The sequence below is a fragment of the Sorex araneus genome, chromosome 2 (assembly GCF_027595985.1).
Source record: "Sorex araneus isolate mSorAra2 chromosome 2, mSorAra2.pri, whole genome shotgun sequence".
In the NCBI taxonomy this organism is placed as follows: Eukaryota; Metazoa; Chordata; class Mammalia; order Eulipotyphla; family Soricidae; genus Sorex; species Sorex araneus.
The window spans coordinates 97,384,176-97,406,624 of record NC_073303.1 but is presented as its reverse complement, the minus strand read 5'-3'; the positions used below and the strand labels follow the sequence as shown (position 1 = coordinate 97,406,624).

The 22,449-nt window shown below is 38.9% G+C and overlaps 1 protein-coding gene across 10 annotated transcripts in view; it reads right to left on the bottom strand.

The window, feature by feature from the left end:
• Window positions 1-420: 420 nt before the first annotated feature.
• CYRIB (CYFIP related Rac1 interactor B) overlaps window positions 421-22,449 on the bottom strand; it is a 146,081-nt gene continuing 124,052 nt past the window's right edge. For all 10 annotated transcript variants that reach the window (XM_055125510.1, XM_055125507.1, XM_055125506.1 and 7 more), the window contains 8 exons: window positions 20,210-20,315; window positions 17,287-17,423; window positions 15,704-15,781; window positions 11,416-11,532; window positions 9,210-9,289; window positions 7,655-7,781; window positions 5,572-5,642; window positions 421-2,923 (listed from right to left, as the gene is read on the bottom strand). In XM_055125510.1, the coding sequence (XP_054981485.1) occupies window positions 2,860-2,923; window positions 5,572-5,642; window positions 7,655-7,781; window positions 9,210-9,289; window positions 11,416-11,532; window positions 15,704-15,781; window positions 17,287-17,423; window positions 20,210-20,315 (780 nt within the window). In that variant the 3' untranslated portion in view covers window positions 421-2,859. The remainder of the gene's footprint in view (window positions 2,924-5,571; window positions 5,643-7,654; window positions 7,782-9,209; window positions 9,290-11,415; window positions 11,533-15,703; window positions 15,782-17,286; window positions 17,424-20,209; window positions 20,316-22,449) is intronic.

The following is a 22,449-nucleotide window of genomic DNA, read 5'->3' as shown; positions in this document are numbered from 1 at the left end:
TGCTCTTTCTTCTCTGAAAGCCCCAATTTCCACCAGCTAAACAGGCTCTTAACAGGTACTTAGTGCAGTTTTGTTCTGAGCCCACATCTGGCGTTGCTCAGAGAACCATGTGTGGTGCCAGGAACCAAACCCAGGTCAGCCATATGCAAGGCACAGTGCCCAATCTGCTCTACTCTCTGGCCTCTGAGTATTAGACCTGAAATGAAATTCATTTCCTGTCAGCAAGCAAGGTTCTTTTCATTATTTATAGCACTGTACTTCCATTGTATGAGGGTCTCCAATAAACCTGTACGTAGAGGCAGGATTGGGCAATTTTTATAATGGGTCAGACAGCTAGTAAACCAGCTTCTGAGGGACAGACGGTCTGTGTCACAAGAACACAGTGTGTAGTAGCCATAAATAACATGAAAACAAATGAGACCATGTTCCAATAAAATTTTATTTATGGACACTGGAATTTGAATTTATATACTTTACACAACACAAAATATTTTTTGCGTTTTTTTCAATGTTTTAAAAATGTAAAAACTATTCTTAGTTCACAGGCTGTACATTAACAGGTGGACAGCAGACTGGACCAGTCTGCTAACCCTGCAAGAGTTAAAAGAGATTTTCCCACTTATTCTTCAATATGCAGAGTATGAGCCACTTAACTGCAAAGGCCACAGCCATAATTCTCTATTCCAGCTGCCTTTACTTTTCTGTATCCATTCACACTCGATTCAAACATTCAACTTGGCACCTACCCAAATTTGGGTTCTGGACAATGTCCTTGGGACACTGAAGAAAGATCAGTCAAAGCTTTCTCTCAAGTTCTCAGTCTCAGAAAGGATATTCTGAAGTGCAGTCAGATATTGGAGGTATCTGATGAGATACGTGTGTTGCCATAACCAATCACCACAAACTGGATGGCAAACTGAGTGCAACAGAGATTCTCCTCTCCCAGTCCCGGAAGTAGGAGTCTGAAATCAAAAAGTGCTGGCTGGGTTGGTTAACTCCAGAAGTTCTGGGGAGGTCTTCCACAACTCTGGCCCTACTTCTTGGTTCCTGGGCTTAGAGCCACACCGCTCACCGGCTTCATATGGCCTTGTGTTCAGTCCCCTTTCCTTCTCTCTTACACGGTCTTCTCCCTGTCAGGGCCCTTCCAAATCCAGGCTGGTCTCATCTCCAGATCATTTCACCTATAAAAGCCCTTTTGTTCCAAATAAAGTTGGTCACATTTTCCAGGTTCCAGATGGGTGTAACTTTTGAGGAAGCCACTGCGATATGCTTAGTGCCTTAAGGGTAAATGCCATCATCAACCTGGAAGACTCTGTTAAGCATTTAAGGACAGTTTTCAAGGACAACGTGGTCCTTGACAAATGAGAGCTGGTATCTGCTGAGCATGAGGAGGAGGAGGAGAGGATGTGTTCAGGGACCAGTCAGATGAGAATTATAGTAGCATGACGCCACACACAGCAATGCACACAGTCTGGCTGGATGTGAAGCTGGAAAACATGGAAGTTGTCAGCAAGACGCCTGGCACGGGCTGTGGCTGCTGGGACTGTGTGCCGTCAAGCAGGCTTCTGATGGGAGCCGCAGGACAATTTCCTGTAATTACGTCTCGTGATTACATCCCAGTTCAGCCATTCCTCTCACTTAACCACCAGAATGGCTATTCCAAACACCTTTAACCAGCTCCCCTCAATCATGAGACTGGAAAGTCATGATTACGGTCTTATGACCTTAAATTACTAAACATGCTCACTGCTCCCACCAATATCATGGTCTTCAATCCTCTCCTGAGAAGTACCCCTCAGAGTTACTCTCTTCCTCTCACTCTATTAAGGGCTGGTCTTCCTTCCACACTCTTGCTGTCACAATGTTACCTTCTCACTCATGGTAACTGCTAATCATGAAAGTATATAATTTCCCTTCTATTACTAAAATCCATACAAAAGTAAATCATGAAGAAATGGTAATAAGTTTATGACAAAATCACTGATCTTATTGCATTATCAAGATTTGCAAAAACAATTAAAATTTTGCACAGAGACAACTATAAACAAAAATACTATTTAAGACACCCAGTTCTCCCCTTAAGGGAAAATTATATAATGTGTATATGCATTCCATAAAAAATATATAGGGGGAAAGCTTTAGAAGTCTAAAAACAAAACATCAGTAAACCAAGCCACACTTAGAAAAATGAAAGCTGATTTTTATTTTTATCATCAACAGCCATTCTTAAACAGGAACATGCATACGTAATAATCTACGCACACATCACAGTTTTTAACATTAGTTAATAAAGGTTAAACACACAACATACATCCTTACAAAAAAAAGTCAAAATGCAAACTTAAAACTTTAAACAAGAGTCTTACTAATTTAAAAAAGTTTGTGTTAGGTACCATTTGTACAACACAGTTAATTTAAACATTTTCATTTTGGCTGCACATGAAAAAAGCGGCAGTAGAAAATAAAGTCATCAAGGGTTTTTAAATAGCAGAATAGGCAGTTTGCCATGCAGGAGAAGCAATATTAAATATTAGTTTTCAAAAAAAATCCACATTTAAAAATATTTAGTTCAAGTCACAGATTTTTTTTCCTCAGTAGAGACCCAAATGCAATGCATATTTAGCTGCCTCAGATGGCCTGTTTAAAAGGACAAGATCCCTTCCGAGTATAACTTTACTGATTTTGGCACAGAAAAGAAGTCTTAAGAACAAGAACATGATTAAAAAAGAGGGAAGAGGAACAGAGGAAAGAAATAAAAAGCAAGAGTAAATGAGATAGTAATTGCAATCACTAAAAAACTGTGCATTCTCAGTCATTGCAGAATACTGTCTTCTACAGCAGGTGCTTATTCCAGAACTGTTATTGCAGCATGGATTTAATTTGCTTGGAGGTAGTCTCATCATTCAAATGTTTTGTTGTGTACCTTAAAAGCGAAGACAAAAAAAACAAAACAAAAAACAAGAAAAACACTGATTTTAAAGAAGCATCACTGCAGTGGATTCAATTCGTCAGGCAAGTCTTCTAAAATGACAATGAAATGTAATGTGCTGCAAGCAACTCAGGAACTGTTCCTATCCACCCATATAGGCACCAGTTCTTGCTACTTCTGTGGAACATGATGATAAACAATTTCAAGCGAGTCCCTGGACAGTGTCAAGGAGAGCCACATCACACTCTGATCAAGTGGCCAGGAGATGGCTCAGTGGCTGAGGTGTCGGCTTGCAAGCATAAGGCCATGGGTTTGATTCCCAATGCTGCCTACACGTGCCAACCATGACCCTGGCAGGTGTGCCTGTCATACCGAGCTGCTCTACTGTCTGTGGTTTTTGACCAGTACATGTTGATACCTGGCTCCCCCACTCCTCCTATCCCAGGACCTGGTATGCACGAGCCCTGTAATTAAAGGATGTGATCTCTCTGCATTAAAACTAAAATAATGTGCAGGTACCACAACCCAACACAACCTAACACAACCAAATATGTGTGCAGCCTCTAGTCATGGCAAAAACAGAGGTAAGACTGGAGGGAAGGGTAAAGTCTTTTTCCAAGTGCATAATGCTTTTCAACTTCTGAATTTATTTGTTGGGTTTTTCTTTCTTGGAGGGTGGGGTGGGGGGAGTTAGTCTGTTGGGTCAGACCCAGTGGTGCTCAAACAGGACTATTTCTGGCTCTATGCTCAAAAGTGACCCCTGGCAGTGCTTGGGGACCATTATGTGGCCATCTGGGCTTCACAAGTATCTTAGCTCCTATACTATCTGTCCATCCCTTTACTCTTTAATGAAAAAAAGCAATTACCTAGCACTAATTTCCAGTTCTAAGTCTCTTTCACTTGTGATCAAAGAAAGGCATTTCCATTTCTCCACTGGCTTTGGAGAATGCTAGGCATGTTTTCTTGCTTTCTCTTAACTACAGATTATTAAATTAGTGATTCCACAGAAAATTTCCACTGGAAGTTACCACAAAAATATACAATGTCTGTTTGTACGCAGTTACACTCCTATTTCAAAATTTTAGGTTGCTGACAGTTGGCAAAGAGTCTCTTGCCCACACGCCTGGCTGTCTTCCCTGGGGCCCCTCGGAGGGGATGGGCTCCAGTTTCCCTCCCCACCCCGAGCAGAGCTCCCAGTGGCCAAAGACCTCCGGAACCTAGCTACAGCCATGCTGAAGGCCCCTCTCCACACGTTCGGACAGGCCTCATGCATGAAGGTACCGGCAGAGGAACCCAGGTGTGTGTAATCCCATCAATGGCCAACATCCAGAGAGAGACTTAAAAGCAAGCTCCCAGAAGCAATATCTTTAGCCTACTTCTCCCTCTGGGAGAAAATGGCAATCTTCTGAGAGTTTCCTGCCCACATGGGACAGACAGCCTTGCAAGCTTCCCATGGTGTAGTTATATGTAAAATCCAGTAACAAGCTGGATCTCATTCCCCTGACCCTGAAGAGCCCCCAGTGCAACATCGTTAGGAGGGCCAAGTTGAGATAGATTTCTAAGATCTCAGGGAAAGGACAAAATGAGATGTTACTGAGCCCGCCCGAGAAATCGGTGATTAACGGGATTTCGTGATCGTGATTCCGTGACAGTTGGGTACTGAGGAAAATGTCAGAATGATCATCTCTAGTAATTGGCTAATTAACTAATAAAGTAATTCAAGAAATATCATTGCACTTTAGAGGTATATATAAATGATTGTTAGGAACTTTTAGGAATTAGAAAAATGCCTTTTTCATTTGATTTGGGGGGGGGCAGTGTGCATGTGCATACATGCTTGTGCACGCATGTGTGTGTGCATGCATACTCATCAGTGTGCTGGGCTTACTCCTGACTCTGTGCTCAGAGATGGCTCCTGGTGGTGCCTAAGGGATCACACCTGGGTTGCCTACATGGAAGGCCGGTGCCCATCATTCTATCTCTCTGGCACTTCTTTTAAATTTTGGGGGGGTAAGGTGTCTTCCCAAGAACTGCTCAGGTGATACTTGACACAACTATGCAGGCCTGATAGTTCTGTGCTCAGGCCCAACAATGGGGTGCTGGGGGGACTACCAAACTACGGAGACCTCCACTTTCTAGGCATACACTCCAATCCTTTGAGCTGTCTTGCTGGCCCTAGAAAACCCCCTTTATGAATGATATGAGTGAAGCATTAACATTGCTACAACTGGTTGGTATAAAGGAAAAAACTCAGCAGTGCATACCTATCACAGAGTTAAAGGATTTATTTCAAAACAGGGAGATTTAATTTTTCTAAATTTTTCTTTTTTCTGAGTTTTATTTGTGATTATAGTATGATTACTCTCACTGAAAAATAAACTCAGTCAATGCTTCAAGAGGGGCAAAAAGTAAAACCCAGCCTCTAACAAAGAAATGACATTGCCATTCTTACTTGTGCACATACAATCCCTGCAACACCCCTCCCTCCGTGCTCACACACACACTATAAAAATACAGTAACCAGTATTTTAAAGCAAGATTACCAATAAGCATCCAAGACCTTCAAATCCGTAACTTGAACATTCAGACTCATATCCTTTATGCTATTTATATTTAGAAACACTTTCTCTAATGACACATACCTGAGAGCATTTAGAAGACCTTCTACACTATTAGGAGGCTGATCCTTAAGAACTTTGATACAACCTTTCATCTAAGAAGAAAAAGAAACAGGGAAGGTAAAAACACCTCTTTTTATCACCTAGTATTCAACACAGGATGGAAATTTGGTTTTGTTTTGGGGTCACACTAGGCAATGCTCAAGAGTTACTCCTGTCTCTGTACTCAGGAATTACTCCTGGTGGTGCCTGGGGACCATATGAAATGCCGGAGATCAAACCCAGGTCAGCTGTGTGCAAGGGAAAAGCCTCCCCACTGCACTATCACTCCAACCCCAGAACTTCTGAGAAATTATCTCTGAGAGATTACCTCTGAGAAACACCAAGATAATCATTCTTAGAACAGGGGAGTTAAAAAGAAAAATTTACTCAAGTGGAATTAGTCTCAATTTTTCAAATCAAATTTTTTGAGAACCAAACTAGTCAAACACAGCATGACCAACACCATGATAAACTGAGGGTCTGGTCTACTGGTCCATTTCCCAGAAAGGTGTTGGATCACCTTTAAGGAACAGATGAACATGTTAACAAGTAAAAAAGGAGTTGTCAAGGTACATGAAAGTCAAAACAAAATTTGTATCCCACAGAGACCAGAATTTTGCTGAACCGAAAAAACCTGTATAGGACTAATGCTTAAGAAAATCAAGATTATTTCTTGGAGTTGACAAGTCTAATAGCAGGAACTGGTAATAGGTTACCTTGGTGCAGATGATAAATAAACATTAGCCTGGTTATTGTGATAAGCTGCCATAGCACAAATAACATGGGCTTTGGAAGCCTAGGAGATGCAGACTCAAAATTCCCATTCTACCATTTATACAGCAACCACACTTCAATTTCCCCTAAAGTTTAATTTCTCTATCAGTAGAGAAGATAATACCTATATCCTAGGGGCATTTTCAGAGTTATGTGCAAGAACAAATGTAAAGTTCCTGGGACCCAGTAATCACTTGAAAAACAAGTTCACTCTTTGTCATTACAGAGGATAGACTGGAGCGATAGCATGACGGGTAGGGCGTTTGCTTTGCACATGGCCATCCTGGGTTCGATTCCTCCATCCCTCTTAGAGAGCCCAGCAAGCTACCAAGAATATCCCGCCCGCACAGCAGAGCCTGGCAAGCTACCTGTGGCGTATTCGATATGCCAAACACAGTAACGACAAGTCTCACAATGGAGACGTTACTGGTGCCCACTTGAGCAAATCAATGAACAACAGGACGACAGTGCTACAGTGCTATAGTGCATTACAGAGGATGAAAGCAAAGGACTAGCTAGCCAGCAGCAATCTAAATATAAAATGTTTAGAGCCAGGATTCCTGTGAGAGGGACAGTGGAAGAGAGCTTTAGCCAAACACTGGCTGTATGTAATCAAAAGAACCAGATGTGAAAGAATTAGGAGAGTAATTACCAAACGCAGAAACCAAAATTTATTCCTAATTTAAGTTTTATAAAGTGGGGCCAAAGCAGTAATACACAGGTACAAGAACACATATGGCACCCCTCCACGCCTCGCCAGGAGCGATCCCTGGCACAAAGCCAGGAGCAAGCTGACAGATATGGCCCAAAAAAGAAAAGGAAAAAAGTGTCTAATGTAGATAAAAGGAAATACATGTGATAGCAACAAATTTTTATGACAGGGGAAAAGGAAAATAAAGTCTTCAAATTTTTCCACTGCAGCACTTCAACTGACTTCTCATATACATTTGCAAGTACTTTGCTCAAAAGGTTTTGGAACAATGGAATAGAAGGATACAAGTTCTAAAAGCTCTTATAGTATCTAATAGATATTTATATTGACAAATACATCCCAAAAAACACATATAACTGAGGTATTGCTACAAGGAAACACTCTCAAGAAAATAATCATTATCTTTTCATCGTTCTACTCTATCCAGATTGTAAGAACTACAGCAAGATAGCAGGAGACCAATATCCACCATTACAATAAGCTAGAAACTTAGTTCTATGGCAAGATACAGTCTGCCAACTCTTAAAAGCCCATGACCAATATCTATGGAAACATCCATCACTACATAAAATAACTTACATCAATTTTTGAAGTTTTGGCAAACGCTCCCACTGGGTGTACATGATCATAGAGTATTATGACCCCAACCATTACCCTCAAGCAGAATGACACCGTCTCTTCATTTGTAAATCTGCTTCTGTATTCTCTGGAGAGAGAAGAAGATATAGTTGGAAGAGGTATATCACCAGTTAATGAGTTGACTCAACTCACCAGTTGATATGGTTACTGTTAAGGTCTCAAACAGATGCTAATGCAATGCTGCCCCTAGCCCATGCTATAGAGAGTCCCAGAAATCAGGCAGTGCAGTAGTACTCAGTCACATATTGTCCCTAAATACACCTGTAATTCAGGAATTCCATCTGCTTGTGAACAACACTAAAAATAGTTAAGTACTGCCGAAGTTTGGGGTGGGTCCTTTGTTACAGCTGTTATAGTCAATATGATAAAAGTCACAAGTACAATAGAATGGAGGCTGGAGCGATAGCACAGCAGGCAGAGCATTTGCCTTGCATGTGGCTGACCCAGGTTTGATTCCCAGCATCCCATATGGTCCCCCGAGTACCGTCAGGATAATTCCTGAGTGCATGAGCCAGGAGCAACCCTTATGCATCGCCTGGTGTGACCCAAAAAGCAAAAACAAGCAAGCAAACAAAAAAACAGCAGGAAAAAAAACTCACAAAAACAAATAGAATGAAGTGTACCTTTCTATCAAGGGGTAGTCAATATAAACACATTATTACTGGAATTTAATTTTAATTAACTATGATTATACTCTTCTCATTTGAGATAAAAGATAGAGGACTTTTGTCTATTAATGCAAAATGGCACAGTACTAATACTCTCAAACTAGTATGGAGACATTCTAGCAAACACTTGGGGGTTTGGTCACTGTGCACTTAAAAATAGAATGCCCTTAGTTTCCTAGGATATCACTCTCTTAAATGAGAGGATGAAGATGATAATTGCCCTCTTATTCCACAAGCTTTCCAATAAGATGATGTATTAGTAGTGGTTTAGAAATAAACAACTTTATAAAAATGAAAAATAATCTAGCAAAAACATGTATTACTCAGAAATCTGGAAGTGGGGATGGTGCTTTCTGCCTGTTGAAAAATCTAGTCAGAAAATATTGGGGTATACATCAAAAATAGGAGCGAAATCCAGAAGATAATTCAGGTCAGTGTGGAAAATATGGGACTACTCACTATGGAAGGATAAGTAGAAGACAAACTCTAGTTCTCTACTCAAAAAGATACAAAGTTCTTTATTGGAAAAACAGGGAGAATGTTTATGAGAAGCATAATCAAAGAGCTATAAAATCTCATTTAAAAGGGCACCACAAAATCCCTATTTGTTGAGGAAGAATTTAGTTGTCTTGGTATGAGGCTTCTGAAAACTAACTTTACACTTAATTATAAGCTCCATTAAGCTACTAAGTAACTTTTGTTTTATTCATATACTAACACCTGTATACCTTGCAAGTACTTAATTTCCACTTTCCAAATGAGAGATATTCATGCTAAAATAACCATTTCAACAATCCGTTAAAGTGACAAGATCAGTTTATACTCACGGCGTTTCAAGCATGACTCTGCATACACTAGCCATGGTACTTAGACAATCTGTAGTATTTTCTATTGGTAAATTTTTATTCTGCAAAAATATAGGAAACAAAAAAAAATTGTTATAACTTACATATAACTTAAACCCTACCTTACCCATAAAAAAAAACTACAATTTTACAATTTGGTTCCAACTACCAACTTGGGTATACATTAGAATCTTGGCACAGTTCTAAACTCTTGAGAAATAGCTATGTGCAAGATAGTGGACCCTACTATGTGGAAGAGAGGAATTTATATTCCAGCTGGATAAAGCTACAGCAACAGAGAGGGTGCAGAGAGCCATGAGACAAGTGGATTTTATCTGGAGGACATTTTTACCAAAAGAGAAAAGGAATGTGGCTTTAACTTAGCTGTTCTTTGAAAACAGGACTAATGCGAGGCAAGAACAGAAGACACAAGATTGTTGGAATAGAGCCAAAGTGATAGTACAGCAGGTAGGGCATTTGCCTTGCACATGGCCAATCCAGGTTCAATCTCCAGCACCCCATTAGGTCCCCTGAACACCTCCAGGGGTGATCCCTGGACTCAGAGCCAGGAGTAAGCTCTGAGTGTAATTGAGTGTAGGCCCGAAAGTTGGAATTATCAATGCAGTAATTCATGTGAAAGGGCAGAAGGTCAATCTGAAGAGTCTGCAAAAGAGGGACTAGGATTTCCCTCTATGAATGCAGGTATGAATGCCAACCAGACCCACCTGCTGGAGAAGACAATAGGGAGGGAGCAGGGAGAGAAAGAAATAAATGTAGGATACACCATAATTATTTGCATATGCAATCAGGAAAGGGCAAAGCTGGGAGGGAAAAAAAAGGTAAACTTCAGTTTGTGAAATGTGTATGTGAAAGGAGCATGAAAAGAATAGGCTCAGGATTCTGTCACTGAGACGTAATACTTAAAATTGTATGTTCATATTTAGCATGAGATGTAGCTAAAGGATACAACGCATGTTTTATAGGTCTGGGGTGACATCCCCAGTACCAAAAAATAAAAATCTTTAATAAGTAATGGAGACAATCTTCCTGGCCCTTGTCTCTACTATTCCATGGGTGTTTGTCTCATATTATGTTATTTTATATTCCACAAATGAGTGCAGTTCTTCTATGTCTGTCCCTCACTTTCTGACTCATTTCACTTAGCATGATGCTCTCCATGTCAATCCATTTATAATCAAATTTCATGACTCATCTTTCCTAAAAGCTGCATAGAATTCCATTGTGGAGATGTATCAAAGTTTTTTGTTTTTGTTTTTGTTTTTTCGCTTTTTGGGTCACACCCGGCGATACACAGGGGTTACTCCTGGCTTTGCACTCAGGAATTACTCCTGGCAGTGCTTGGGGGACCATATGGGATGCTGGAAATCGAACTGGGGTTGGCCGAGTGCAAGGCAAACACCCTACCCATTGTGCTATCACTCGAGCCCCCCAAAGTTTCTTTAACCAGTCGTCTGTTCTCTTGGGCACTCGGTTGTTTCTAGATTCTGGCTATTGTAAACAGTTCTGCAACGAGTATACAGGTACAGATGTCTTTTCTACTGTGCTTTTTTGTACCCCCAAGAGTGGTATTGCTGGGTCATATGGAAGCTCAATTTCTAATTTTTCGAGGGATACCCTTGTTTGGGATACCCTTTTTCCAGTCGGCATTCCCAACCAACGATGAAGGAGAGTCCTTTTCTCCCCGTATCCACACCAGCACTGGTTGTTGTTGTTCTTTTTGATGTGTGCCAGTCTCTGTGGTGTAAGATGGTATCACATTGTTGTCTTTATTTGCATCTCCCTGATGATAAGTGATGTAGAACATTTTTTCATGTGCCTTTTGGCCATTTCTAATTCTTTTTTTGAGGAAGTTTCTGTTCATTTTTTTCCTCCCCATTTTTTGATGGAACTGAGTTTTTTTCTTGTACTAATGTCTTGCATATCCTGGATATTAACCTCTTATCTGATGGGTATTGGGTAAATAATTTTTCCCATTCATTCGGTTCTCTTCAGGGTTGAAAGCCTGCCTCAAGAGCTGGGAGTGAGCCTGCAAGGAGTGATCCCTGAGCACCACTGGGTGTTACCCCGAAAAAAAAACAAAAATGATCATGGAATCTTGCTGAGGTCATTACAATTATAGATAGGTAAAAGAAGAATGGAAAAAAATTACTTCCCAGGAAATGCTTACCTCTGAAACAAACTTTGTTGTAGCATCACTTAAGGTTTTCAGCATTGGGGTCGCCTCAGCATAAAACAAAGACATTCGATTTGCCAACTCATTATTAACTTCATTTTCTCCTTCTGCCTGCGTGCAAAGTAAGAGTCTTCAGTATCATTTTATGAAACAGTTTTGCAGAGTGCCTGTCTCTTAATGCTTACTGAATTAATGTAATAAATATTTCAAACAAATTTTTAGACACACACACACACACACACACACACACACACACCTACTTTTTAAAAACAGGAAGGGGGTTTGAATGTAGAGCACCTGCCTTGTAGACATGTGGCCATGAGTGCGCTCCCTGCACCAACCCATAGGCTTAGCAAGATCTGAGCAACACTGCCATTTTGGATGCCATAACAAAGTACGTGAGCACTGCAGGTGAAGTGCGTGAACACCACAACTGAGACCTGTAACCCCAGGTCATCACAACAACAGCAGGATAAAAAGGGAAAACAAAAGGAAGCATTAAAAACGACATTAGGCAAAAACGCTCAGTGTTAAGAGTACATGATTTGCATCTGAGTCCCTGGGTTTGATTCTTGGCGAGATACACACCATCACCACCACCAACAACAACAACAAAACAAAAAAATTGGCTCTTTAGCCAAGACTGTGTTATCTCTTGAACACATACTCCTCTCTTTCCCTCCTTTCACAATACTCTAAGAAAATTTCTTTCAACAAAAACTATTTCGCTAGACTCATAAATAAATCTTAGATGAGACTGACATGCTGCAGAGATGCCTCCAGGCCCTACACCACCTGAGTCTCGTATCTGAGGTACCCAGAAGTGGGGCAGGTGAGCCCACCATCTGCCCAAACAAAGCCCCAGCAGTGGAAAACCTCCAGAAACCAATCACCACCATGCTCACAGCCAGACTCTATAGGCACATGACAAGCCTCATCCAGGAATTAATCTGTTGAAAAACTCAGGTATGCATAGTTTGTGACCAAAAATCTCCAGGCATTCATGGAGTCAGGGATGGGCTACCTCTCCTCCATCTTCCCTGTTTTTCTAGGAGCCTGGCAGTCATGCACACGAACTGCCTCTGGTGTCATATAAACTCATTAAGTGAATGATCCAGAGACCCATAAATAAATCTCGAAAGAGATCAACAAACTGCAGAAATGCTTTCGATTTTCAAACTCACCATTCAGTTAAAAATTTAACTCCAGCCATTATTACCCCATTAAAAATTCCTAGAGAATGCGGATGCAACATCTCACACTCTACACAGATATACCAGGAGTAGTACACCATATTGGATGAGATGTAATGTAGAAGGCAATCAATCTCAATTAAAAAATATTAACACATAGGTTTAACCTGTAACAACATGTTAGTAATCTCTCATACAAGGGTTTAATGGCCCCAGTGTGTGCTAAAACAATTTTCACATATTTTCTTCTAAGGAAATCTTTTTTGATCATTTTTAGCGAATTCATCATAACAAGCAATACAAAATAAATTATGTAGGGCCTGCTACTGGGACAGGCTTGGGTGGTGGTTGGGAAAATTGAAAATAATGGTGGTGGGAGGGTATAATGGTGGTGAGATTGGTGCTGGAATATTGCATATAATAAATCATCGTGAACAACTTTATAAAAATAAAATCGTAAAAAATAAAATAAATTTTAAAAAGCCTATTTTACTTTGGCTGAAAAGAAGAAAAAGTTATGGGGCCAAAAAGAGATACACTATGTAGGAGTTAAGGCGTATGCCTTAACAGTGGCTGACCCCAGTACTGGGTTCAGTCCTTGGTACTCCACGGTCCCCTCAGCACCAACGGCGGTGGCCCTGAATGCCCCCAAGCATCACTGGAGGGGCCCAGGCAATTCCTGACACCACAAGGCCTAACATCATTGCATCTTTGGGCCCTTAGTCTGACCTACATTGGCCCAGTTGGCCAAGTTGCTGGACTGGCTCCCCATCCTCCAGAGCATCATTTGGGAGTCCCCCAAAAACAAATAAATAAATAAGAATAACATTTTAAAAATACTAATCAATTAGGAGGCTGGAGTGAAAGTACAGTGTGGGTAAGAAGCTTGCCTTGCACACAGCCAATCCGGGATCAATCCCCAGCATCCATGGGTAACCCATGCACCACCAGGAGAAATTCCTGGGTGCAGAATTGGAAGTAACCCCTAAGCACCACCAGATATGGCCCCAAAACAAAACAACAACAACAAAACCCTAAGCAATTAAGTAAAACTCTGATATATAAAAAGTCATGTGTGTGTTAGCGTGTGTGTGTGTGTGTGTGTGTGTATGTATACACACACATATATATGTGAAAATGTCCTAGATGTTCAGGCAATGAAAAGATAACTAAAAAAAAATAATAATAACTAATACTGCACCCTAACTTCTTTAGAAACTCTCACACACCCATGCATCATCTTTTTTTTTTTTTTTTTTTTTTGCTTTTTGGGTCATACCCGGCGAGGCACAGGGGTCACTCCTGGCTCTGCACTCAGGAATTATCTCTGGCGGTGCTCAGGGGAGGCCGCATGCAAGGCAAACATCCTACCCGCTGTGCTATCACTCCAGCCCACCGATGCATCATCTTTAATTAAATACTAAGAGGTGAGGGGGAAAAGGAAATGGAGGCAGACTTAGACTTAGTCTGCCTAAGAAGAATTCTTGAGTTCTGTGATGGTGGGCAGGAATAGCAGTATTCCAACCAGTCAGAATGGAAGAGTATGTTTGCAAATAATCAGGTAGAATGCAATTCTATATAATTCAAATATTCAGTGTACTATGAAGTATCAGCCAGAGAAAGATGGGGTCATATTATAGTGTCGTAAGTACTAACTTAAGAATCTATTTTTCTTTGATACAGATTGGAGAAAAAATGACAAGTCAATGTTTTAAAGAATGTAAACCAATGACAGCAGACAGACGATACTGAAAAAGAAAAGGTCAAAAATGAGTTTAACTGTTTGAAAATAGTTACCAAAATGAAAGTGGATTAAGGCTTTCAATTGGGAGAAGTATTAAGAGATGAAAAGATGGATGAAGGAATAGATTTAAGGAAGATTTCACTTGAAAACAAATGAACTGATAGATGGTAAAACAATACAGGGATGACTAATGTTTTGGATATTAAGTGATTGCTGTATGCTATAATTAAGAACTGAGTATTGGCTTTCATTTGACAGAGTATGAAAAACACATCTAGATAAGGTCAGCCTTGCAAGAAGGTATCAGTCTATGCAAAACCAGACTGTCACAAGTAACAGACGCTTCATGGAAGAGAAATCTGTCTTATAATCCAGGGAATATCTCCAAGCAACAACTTCATGAAGTCTTTACTCAATGATAAAAACAAAAACAAAATATTCCCCTTTGTTTGGAATTATTAAAACTTCTCATGGTCTTTTGTACTTTCTACATATTCACATTATTATTCTATTAAACTCTTCAGCTTGGGCTAAAGCTGACACTAGACTTTCGACACTAATTATCACAATGTAGACACTCAAAGCACCTCGAGGGGAAAAAAAAATCTGCCTTATAGTTAAAGTTTTACTTAATATTTGACTCCTTGCAGGTACAAAACAGTATTTATTAAACAAGAGGAGGACGTCTAGCAACTAATAAGTCTGAAACACCAGAAGAAATGCTTTGCTAGCTAAGAAATGCTTAAAACTCACAATCTCACTCTCTCCTCTTTCAAGTATTATGATTTTTTTCCAATAGAGGGATATTCTCTTCAGTACTATATTACTTAATCTATTCTAGGATGATGAGAACAACGGCAACAGAAACACAACCATTAACTCCCAAAACTTTAAGTGTTAAAATATGTAGGGTTAGAGCTGAAGTGATAGCACAGCAGGTAGGATGTTTGCCTTGCATGCGGCCAACCCAGGTTCGATTCCCAGCATCCCATATTAGCCATTAGCACTGCCAGGGGGAATTCCTGAACGCAGAGCCGGGAGTGACCCCTGTGCATCGCTGGGTGTGATCCAAAAAGAAAAAAAAAAAAAAAAGTAGGGTTTTCTTAAGTTATACAAACAAAAAGCACTTTTATTGAAGAAGTCTTGGAAATTTAAGGGATCAAATAGTAATAAAGGTAAACACAGTATGATTTATTACATTGTGTTTTCTTTCCACAGTTATAATTTTCATAATTAGTATTATTACAGACTTTAACTGTATCTGAATAAGCAAGTAACAAATGAAAAAATAAATTGTATAAATTGAGAACTGAATTATCACCACTGCTTAAGAGCATTCACTTACTGGAACATTGTTAATCCTCATACGACTCAAAGTTCTTCTATAATAGCTGAAGTCATTCTGTATGGCAGGATTTGTCATCTAAAAACATTTATGGAAGAAAAGGATATTAATTATTAAATGATAGTATATGTAAATAAAAAATCTTCCAAACATAGTTTTCACTAGTTAAGAAAACCTTTCCTAATCTCTAATACCCATTATAGGATAAAAACTATCTGGAGAAATAGCAGTGCCCTTCTTGCTGATGAAGGGTCATGAACTAAAAAACCCAGTGTCCCACACGCCAACGTGGATCCCAGCAGTCCTGTCGTCTAGAATCCCTGGTGTTACGAGTCACAGCACCAATTCCCAACGAACAGAGTTAAAGGAATGCAAAGTGCAGTGAACACTGAAACCAAGTATGATGGCACCACAGCCTGATGAGCTACATTTGGTCGCACATTTTTGGCACCACAGCTGAAATCTTGTGTGAGACCACACCAGGGCATGTACACAACCCCATGTCATCACAACATCAATAACAAGGGGGATGTGAGTCCGAAAAAGAAAAAAGGGGTAAGGCCACTTGCCTTCCTTGCAGCCAACCTCGGCTTGAATCCCCCAGCAGCATGTATGGTCTCCAGAGCACTGAACATCTCCAGGGGTCACTCCTGAGCACAGAGCCAGGAACAGCCCCTAAGCAACACAGAGCAGTCCACCACCCATCCCCACCAAAAAGCACAATAAAATAAAACCACTGACAGTGGAGAAGGGAATTTTGAAAAACAAACTGAAATTGGTGTCGTCAAAGATGCCCTCGAAAAAGTATGTTAACACTATACTACACGGTTACTGATTGTGTAAAACTACTATTTTTTCAGTCACAGTCACTACACTTTTCTGTTTTTAGTTTTTATATAATAGACTAAGAGGTTATTTACCAAAAACATTTTTTCAAACAAAATCAAGAAGGAATGTATAGAGATGCTTGAGTAATTACCATAGTACATCTGGGGGCTGGGTGATCTACCGTGAATAGGGCCTAGCATGCACTCAACCTGAGTTCCACTCCTGGAACCACATCAAGGGATGCAGCCCTGGAGGTCCTGAGCACTGTCGGTGTGGCCCTGGCAGACCCCAGTACCAGCCAGGGGGCCCAGTAATCCCAACAACCCACAGGACCCAAGAATCACTGCATCTCTAAGTACCTATCCCTCTTCCTAGCTCAGAATTGCTGGTGGGGCCCCAAAGAATCCTAAGCACTGCTTGGGAGACTGAGCACAAATAAGTACGTGAATTAAAGTATATATGTTCAACAGGCAATCTACAAAAAATCATTGGGTTCAATATATTAATAAAGGAAAATAGTTATCTATGAAATAATTATAAAATGCTTGAGTCAGGAATCCAGTTATTTTACTTTTTTTTAGACAAGATACCTAATGGAAGTTGGAAGAGGAAAGGCACAATAGAAAACAGAGTAAGTCAGAGATAAAGGGGAAAAGGGAGAGCAAGGAAAGAAGGAAAGAGAATTACATTTCTTCCTAGTCCTCACTTTCATGATCTTTGATTTTTAAAATTCAGGTTAAAAAATAAAATCCTACCTTAAGTTCATCAAACCGGAGTGTGAAATGAAGAATTTCTGCAAACTGTTTAGCAAGAGCCTGCTCTCGCTCTAGATGCTGGGTAGGAGAGTACGGAGTGCTTGTCAAGGCTCCCAGAAGGCCTCTTAATGCTGCTTCTGGAGAAATAAAGATGAAAATGTTGGCGTTCTCATATTTGTCAAAGGTGAAAGATTCATAAATGATATGGTTTTGACTCTCACAAAAGTCCCTTTAAAGTTAAACAATCTGAAGATAGCCAAACAGAATACAGTGTAGATTACCCTGGTCCCTAGAACTGAGAACAGGAGAAAAAAAAAAACACAAGAGCAAGTAAAAAGAGGCAGGTGGTGGATAACAGGGGAAGAGGGCAGGGGCCGTGGACACACTGGCGGTATGGAGACGTGGTGTTTCTATGTATCTAAGCCACAGAGCCAGCAACACTGAAAACATAAGGTCCAAACTACAACCAAACAAAAATGTGCCTGTCAGGGAGGAAAGCTGGGGTGTTGCGGGTTGGGGGTGGTGGGTGGGAATCTGGAAACACTGGTAGAGGGAAGGTGGTCGGGCTGGTAGAGGAACACTGCATGCCTGAAACTCAACCATCAGTAACTTCGTAAATCATGGTGCCTTAACAACAACAAAATTTTTAATATAAAGAATATACAAACCTTAATGGGATTAATTCAATTTTATAATTCTCCAATTCAAGTTTAAGATAATGAGGAATGTGAATCTTAGTATCAGAAAGAAAGGAAACATTTTTTATTACTTTTATCGTTTTACACAACTTGTCTTATGAAATGGGAACTGTCACCTGCAGCTGAGTAACTTCCTCAAGGCATTGTGCCAACATAGTCTAATCTATACATAGCTAAGAATGAATTATCAATCTCTTCCTTTGAGAGTACATTGCTGTTTGTTTATAATATGAACTTTCTTTCACCTACTAAAGGAAACAAAGTAGTTTGTTTAACAATTAACATCCTGAGTTTCTTAAGGCTGGCATCTCAGAACCATAATATAAATACTCTAATAATCTATTACATTAAGTAAGACATCTCTTTGAAATAGGAACTACTTTCAGAATGCAAGGCTAATAGTATTTTAAAACATAAATGCAGATTTTCCCTTTAAAAGTAATTTAGTTACAGATTACAGGGGAAAATGCTAGAATATATTCAAATAAAATAAGAGCTTAGTTAGGTATGTAAGTATGACATTAATAAATGCCAGACCAAAGAACAATCATGTGTTAATGATGATTAATGTGAGATTTCAAGCCTTAACTTAAAAAAAAAACATTAATCATACTGTAATTATATATCAAGTCAACTTCCATACTACACAATTTATTTTCTTGTTAAAGCAATCAACTGAGAGGTGGGCTTTACAGATGAATAAAAGAATGAGTTGAGTTGCTGTACGTAAGTATATAGCTCATACTTCACAATACTTTTGTTCCCATCAAAATAAACTCTCTCTGAAAGCAGTACTCTCCTAGTCTCCGCCACCTTGTATCTATTCATTTAGTGATTTCTACCAACAGCAGATACTTAATAAAAATCAATTACGTACTGAGTAGAAACTTCACAAACACTACTTCTAATAAAGCATAACTGATGCAAATATATCTCAACTATTATTTGTCTTTGTCTTTATTAATAAACTGTTATTTTTCTTTGCATTTAATGGTCAACATGGCACCGAAGGAAAAACAGCAATTCTCTAATAAAAAAAAAAAAGACTAAGCACATCTTTTATTAAACTTCACCTTTAAGAGGCTGCAAAAACAAATGGCCACGTAGCTAATTTTGAGCAAGAATAAGGAGAAAAGATATTTTTAAAAAGGTAGGATGCCACAGGGAGTACTTATAATCAAGAAAGCACTAGCTCTAAGTAATGGCTACTGATTCATCATTTAATTCTGGCCAACTGAAATGCAGATCAGCTTATCAATTTGTTGCCTAGATTATTCACTTTTCCAAAGCAACTGAAGACTTAAAAACAAGCATGAAGTAATTCATTTTTTAATGAAAACTAGAAAAAAATTTTAAACTGTGGGTGAGGCAAATTTTATCTCAGGTCTACATTTAACTTATGTGATATTTGATGTCTACCTTACAGGATGGTTTCTTCATCAAACTGCCTGTGTTCATTACATGTAACACGTTCATTACTCAAAAATCAAAACTATGTAAAAATATGTATCAAGAACTTAAATTTAAATGCTTCAAGTTTCTGAGATACATATATAGCTCTCTTCTTCCACACCCACAGATTCACACAATTCTTCCAAATGACATCTTAAAAATTATACAAGCAGCTACATGACTAAATCTTACCTGCTGTGCCTCCTCTTTCTCCAAGAAAGGCAATTCCTTCCTTTTCTTACTCATTGTATTGAAGGCACAATTCTAATCACTGAATAAATTTTCCCATGGAAGAAGAAAAGCAAACAGTTTTGCATTCTTTCTGCATTAGCAACTCCCTAGATAACTATGGACAAATCATTAGCTCCCTATTTTGTACAGCGGAGTTTTAGATACATGAACTGGTCATAATCAGCAAAAATTTTAAGAACACATAATACAAATAATCCAAGGGTCTAAGGAGATGAAACTGCCATATACAGGAAATAACTTGCTACGGACAACAAGTGGATAGAAATTCTACCAAATGGCTCATCATACTAGGACCCCTTAGGATACAAAGAAACCCGATTTCCTTGTGGAAAATGGTAAAACTACATTACTATTCGCAGAGAAAAGATAAAGTTATGCTATAATTTTACGGTCTAACAAGCTTGCTTTATTTACAAATACACAAATTTAGCAAAGTGAACATGAAATACTCTAAATTACTCCAGTGTCAATAAATGTCTTTTTTCACTAAGGAAATCATAATTAGAAAACTTCCAACTTACCTAACCTCTGAGAAAATTCATAAAATTTCTTTAATTTCCCTACTAGTGGAACAACGGCACCCCATGCCTTTTCTTGTAATTTCTCATCTGCTGGATGCTGGATTGCCTTCAAAATCCAAAGGTTAAAAGTACTTAATATTTTTAACAACCACAACCAGTATAATTTCCATTAGAATATAGGTTTTTAACAAACACAGGAAACCCTCGTGTGCTATAAAAATACAGAATCATGGAACCTGGAAGACATTCTCAACTCCTCTGACACTAAACATGCTAAATTATATTTCAGTCACTCATAGAATATAAATATAATGGAATTTTAAAAGGCAAAAATAAGTATTTGTCAAATCTATTATGCTAGGGTAACTTCTGAAACAACAAACAAAAAAGACACACATTTTATATTGTTCCTTATATAAGAAGCAGATTTTCTCAGTGATCCTTAATTAAAGAATCACTTTAGTGGAATAAAATAAAACTAAAAAGGGCAAAAAGAAAGCTTTCAATAACTTAAATTCTACCAACTAAACCTGCTGTAAAAAATCAATCAAATACTTTAGAACTTAAATCAACATGAGAATATGATTAGAAACAGTCAAGAGAAATTTATTTCCAATGAGCAAAATTCTTTTCTAGAATTCCTATTTTCTAAAGTCAAATAATTTACAAAGCAATCTAAAGTCCCTAATATGAGTATACCTCGTTCTAAGATCAGTCATTCAAATCATTAACTTTTTTGATTATAATGTATTGCTCTTCCCAATTAAGTGTATTATCTCCTTGCCTCCATCTTCCTTTATGTTATCAGTTTCTTAATCCTTTTAATACACTATGCCTTAGACAATACTTATTTACTTTTTCTAGCTCTTCATTCATGAAATGCAATCTTGTAGCCAAAAGACAGGAAATGGAGATACATCTCATGGATAGGGAGAATTAAAATTATCAAAATGGCACTACTACCCAAAGCACAATACTGATTAAATGTGGTCCCTATCAGGATACCCATGACATTCTTCAAAGAAATAGACAAAACACTCCTGAAATTCATATGGAACAATAAACCCCCATGAATAGCTAAAGCAATCCTCGGGAAATAGAAGATGGGTGGGGTCATCTTCCCCAACTTCAAACTGTACTACAAAGCAGTAGTCATTAAAACAACATGGTATTGGTCTAGAAACAGATCCAGAGACCAATGGAGCAGAGTTGAATATTCTGTCAGACTCTAAAACATATGACCACTTAATTTTTGATAAAGGAGCAAGAAATGTGAAGTGGAACACAAAAACTTCTTCAAGAGTGTTGCTAGGAAAAGGAAAACTGGACAGCTACCTGCAAAAAAAATGAACTAAGACCTCTGTCTAATGCCAGGCACAAAAGTTAGATCAAAGTGGATTAAAGATCTCAATAGTACATGGAGGAAAATGTAGGCAGAACCCTCCATGACATTGTAGCTAAAAGCATCTTTAAGGATGAAACACAACTGGTCAAGCAAGTTGAAACAAACATAAACCCTGAGACTACATTAAACTAAGAAACTTCTGCACCTCAAAGGAAACGGTGACCAAAAGACAGAGAGAGAGAGAGCCCATGGAATGGGAAAGAATATTTAGCTAAAACCTATCTGGTAAGAAATAATATCTAGGCTATACAAGTAGAATTGTATAAGAAAAAAACCTCCAACCCCATCAAAGAGTGGGGAGAAGAAATGAACAGAAGCTTTCTCAGAAAACAAATACAAATGGCCAAAAGGCACATGAAAAAATGATCCAGATAGCTAATCATCAGGGAGATGCAAATCAAAACAATAATGAGATATCATCTCAGACTACAGAGACTAAAAGACTAAGACACAACAAAAAGAGCAAGAACAACCAGTGCTGGCACAGATGTAGGGAAAAGGACTCTCTTTCATTACTGGTGGGAATGGTGACTGGTCCAGTCTGAAAAACAATATGGGCATTCCTTCAAAAATTAGAAATTGAGCTTCCATATGACCCAGCAATACCACTTCCATATGACCCAGCAATGCCACAGATGTAAAAAAAGCACAGCAGAAATGATATCTGCACCTGTATGTTCATTGCAGCATTGTTCACAATAGCCAGAATCTAGAAATACCCCGAGTACCCAAGAACAGATAACTGGTTAAAGAAACTATGGCACATCTACATAATAAAATACTATGCACCTGTCAGGAAAGATGAAGTCATGAAATTTGCTTATAAATGGATGGA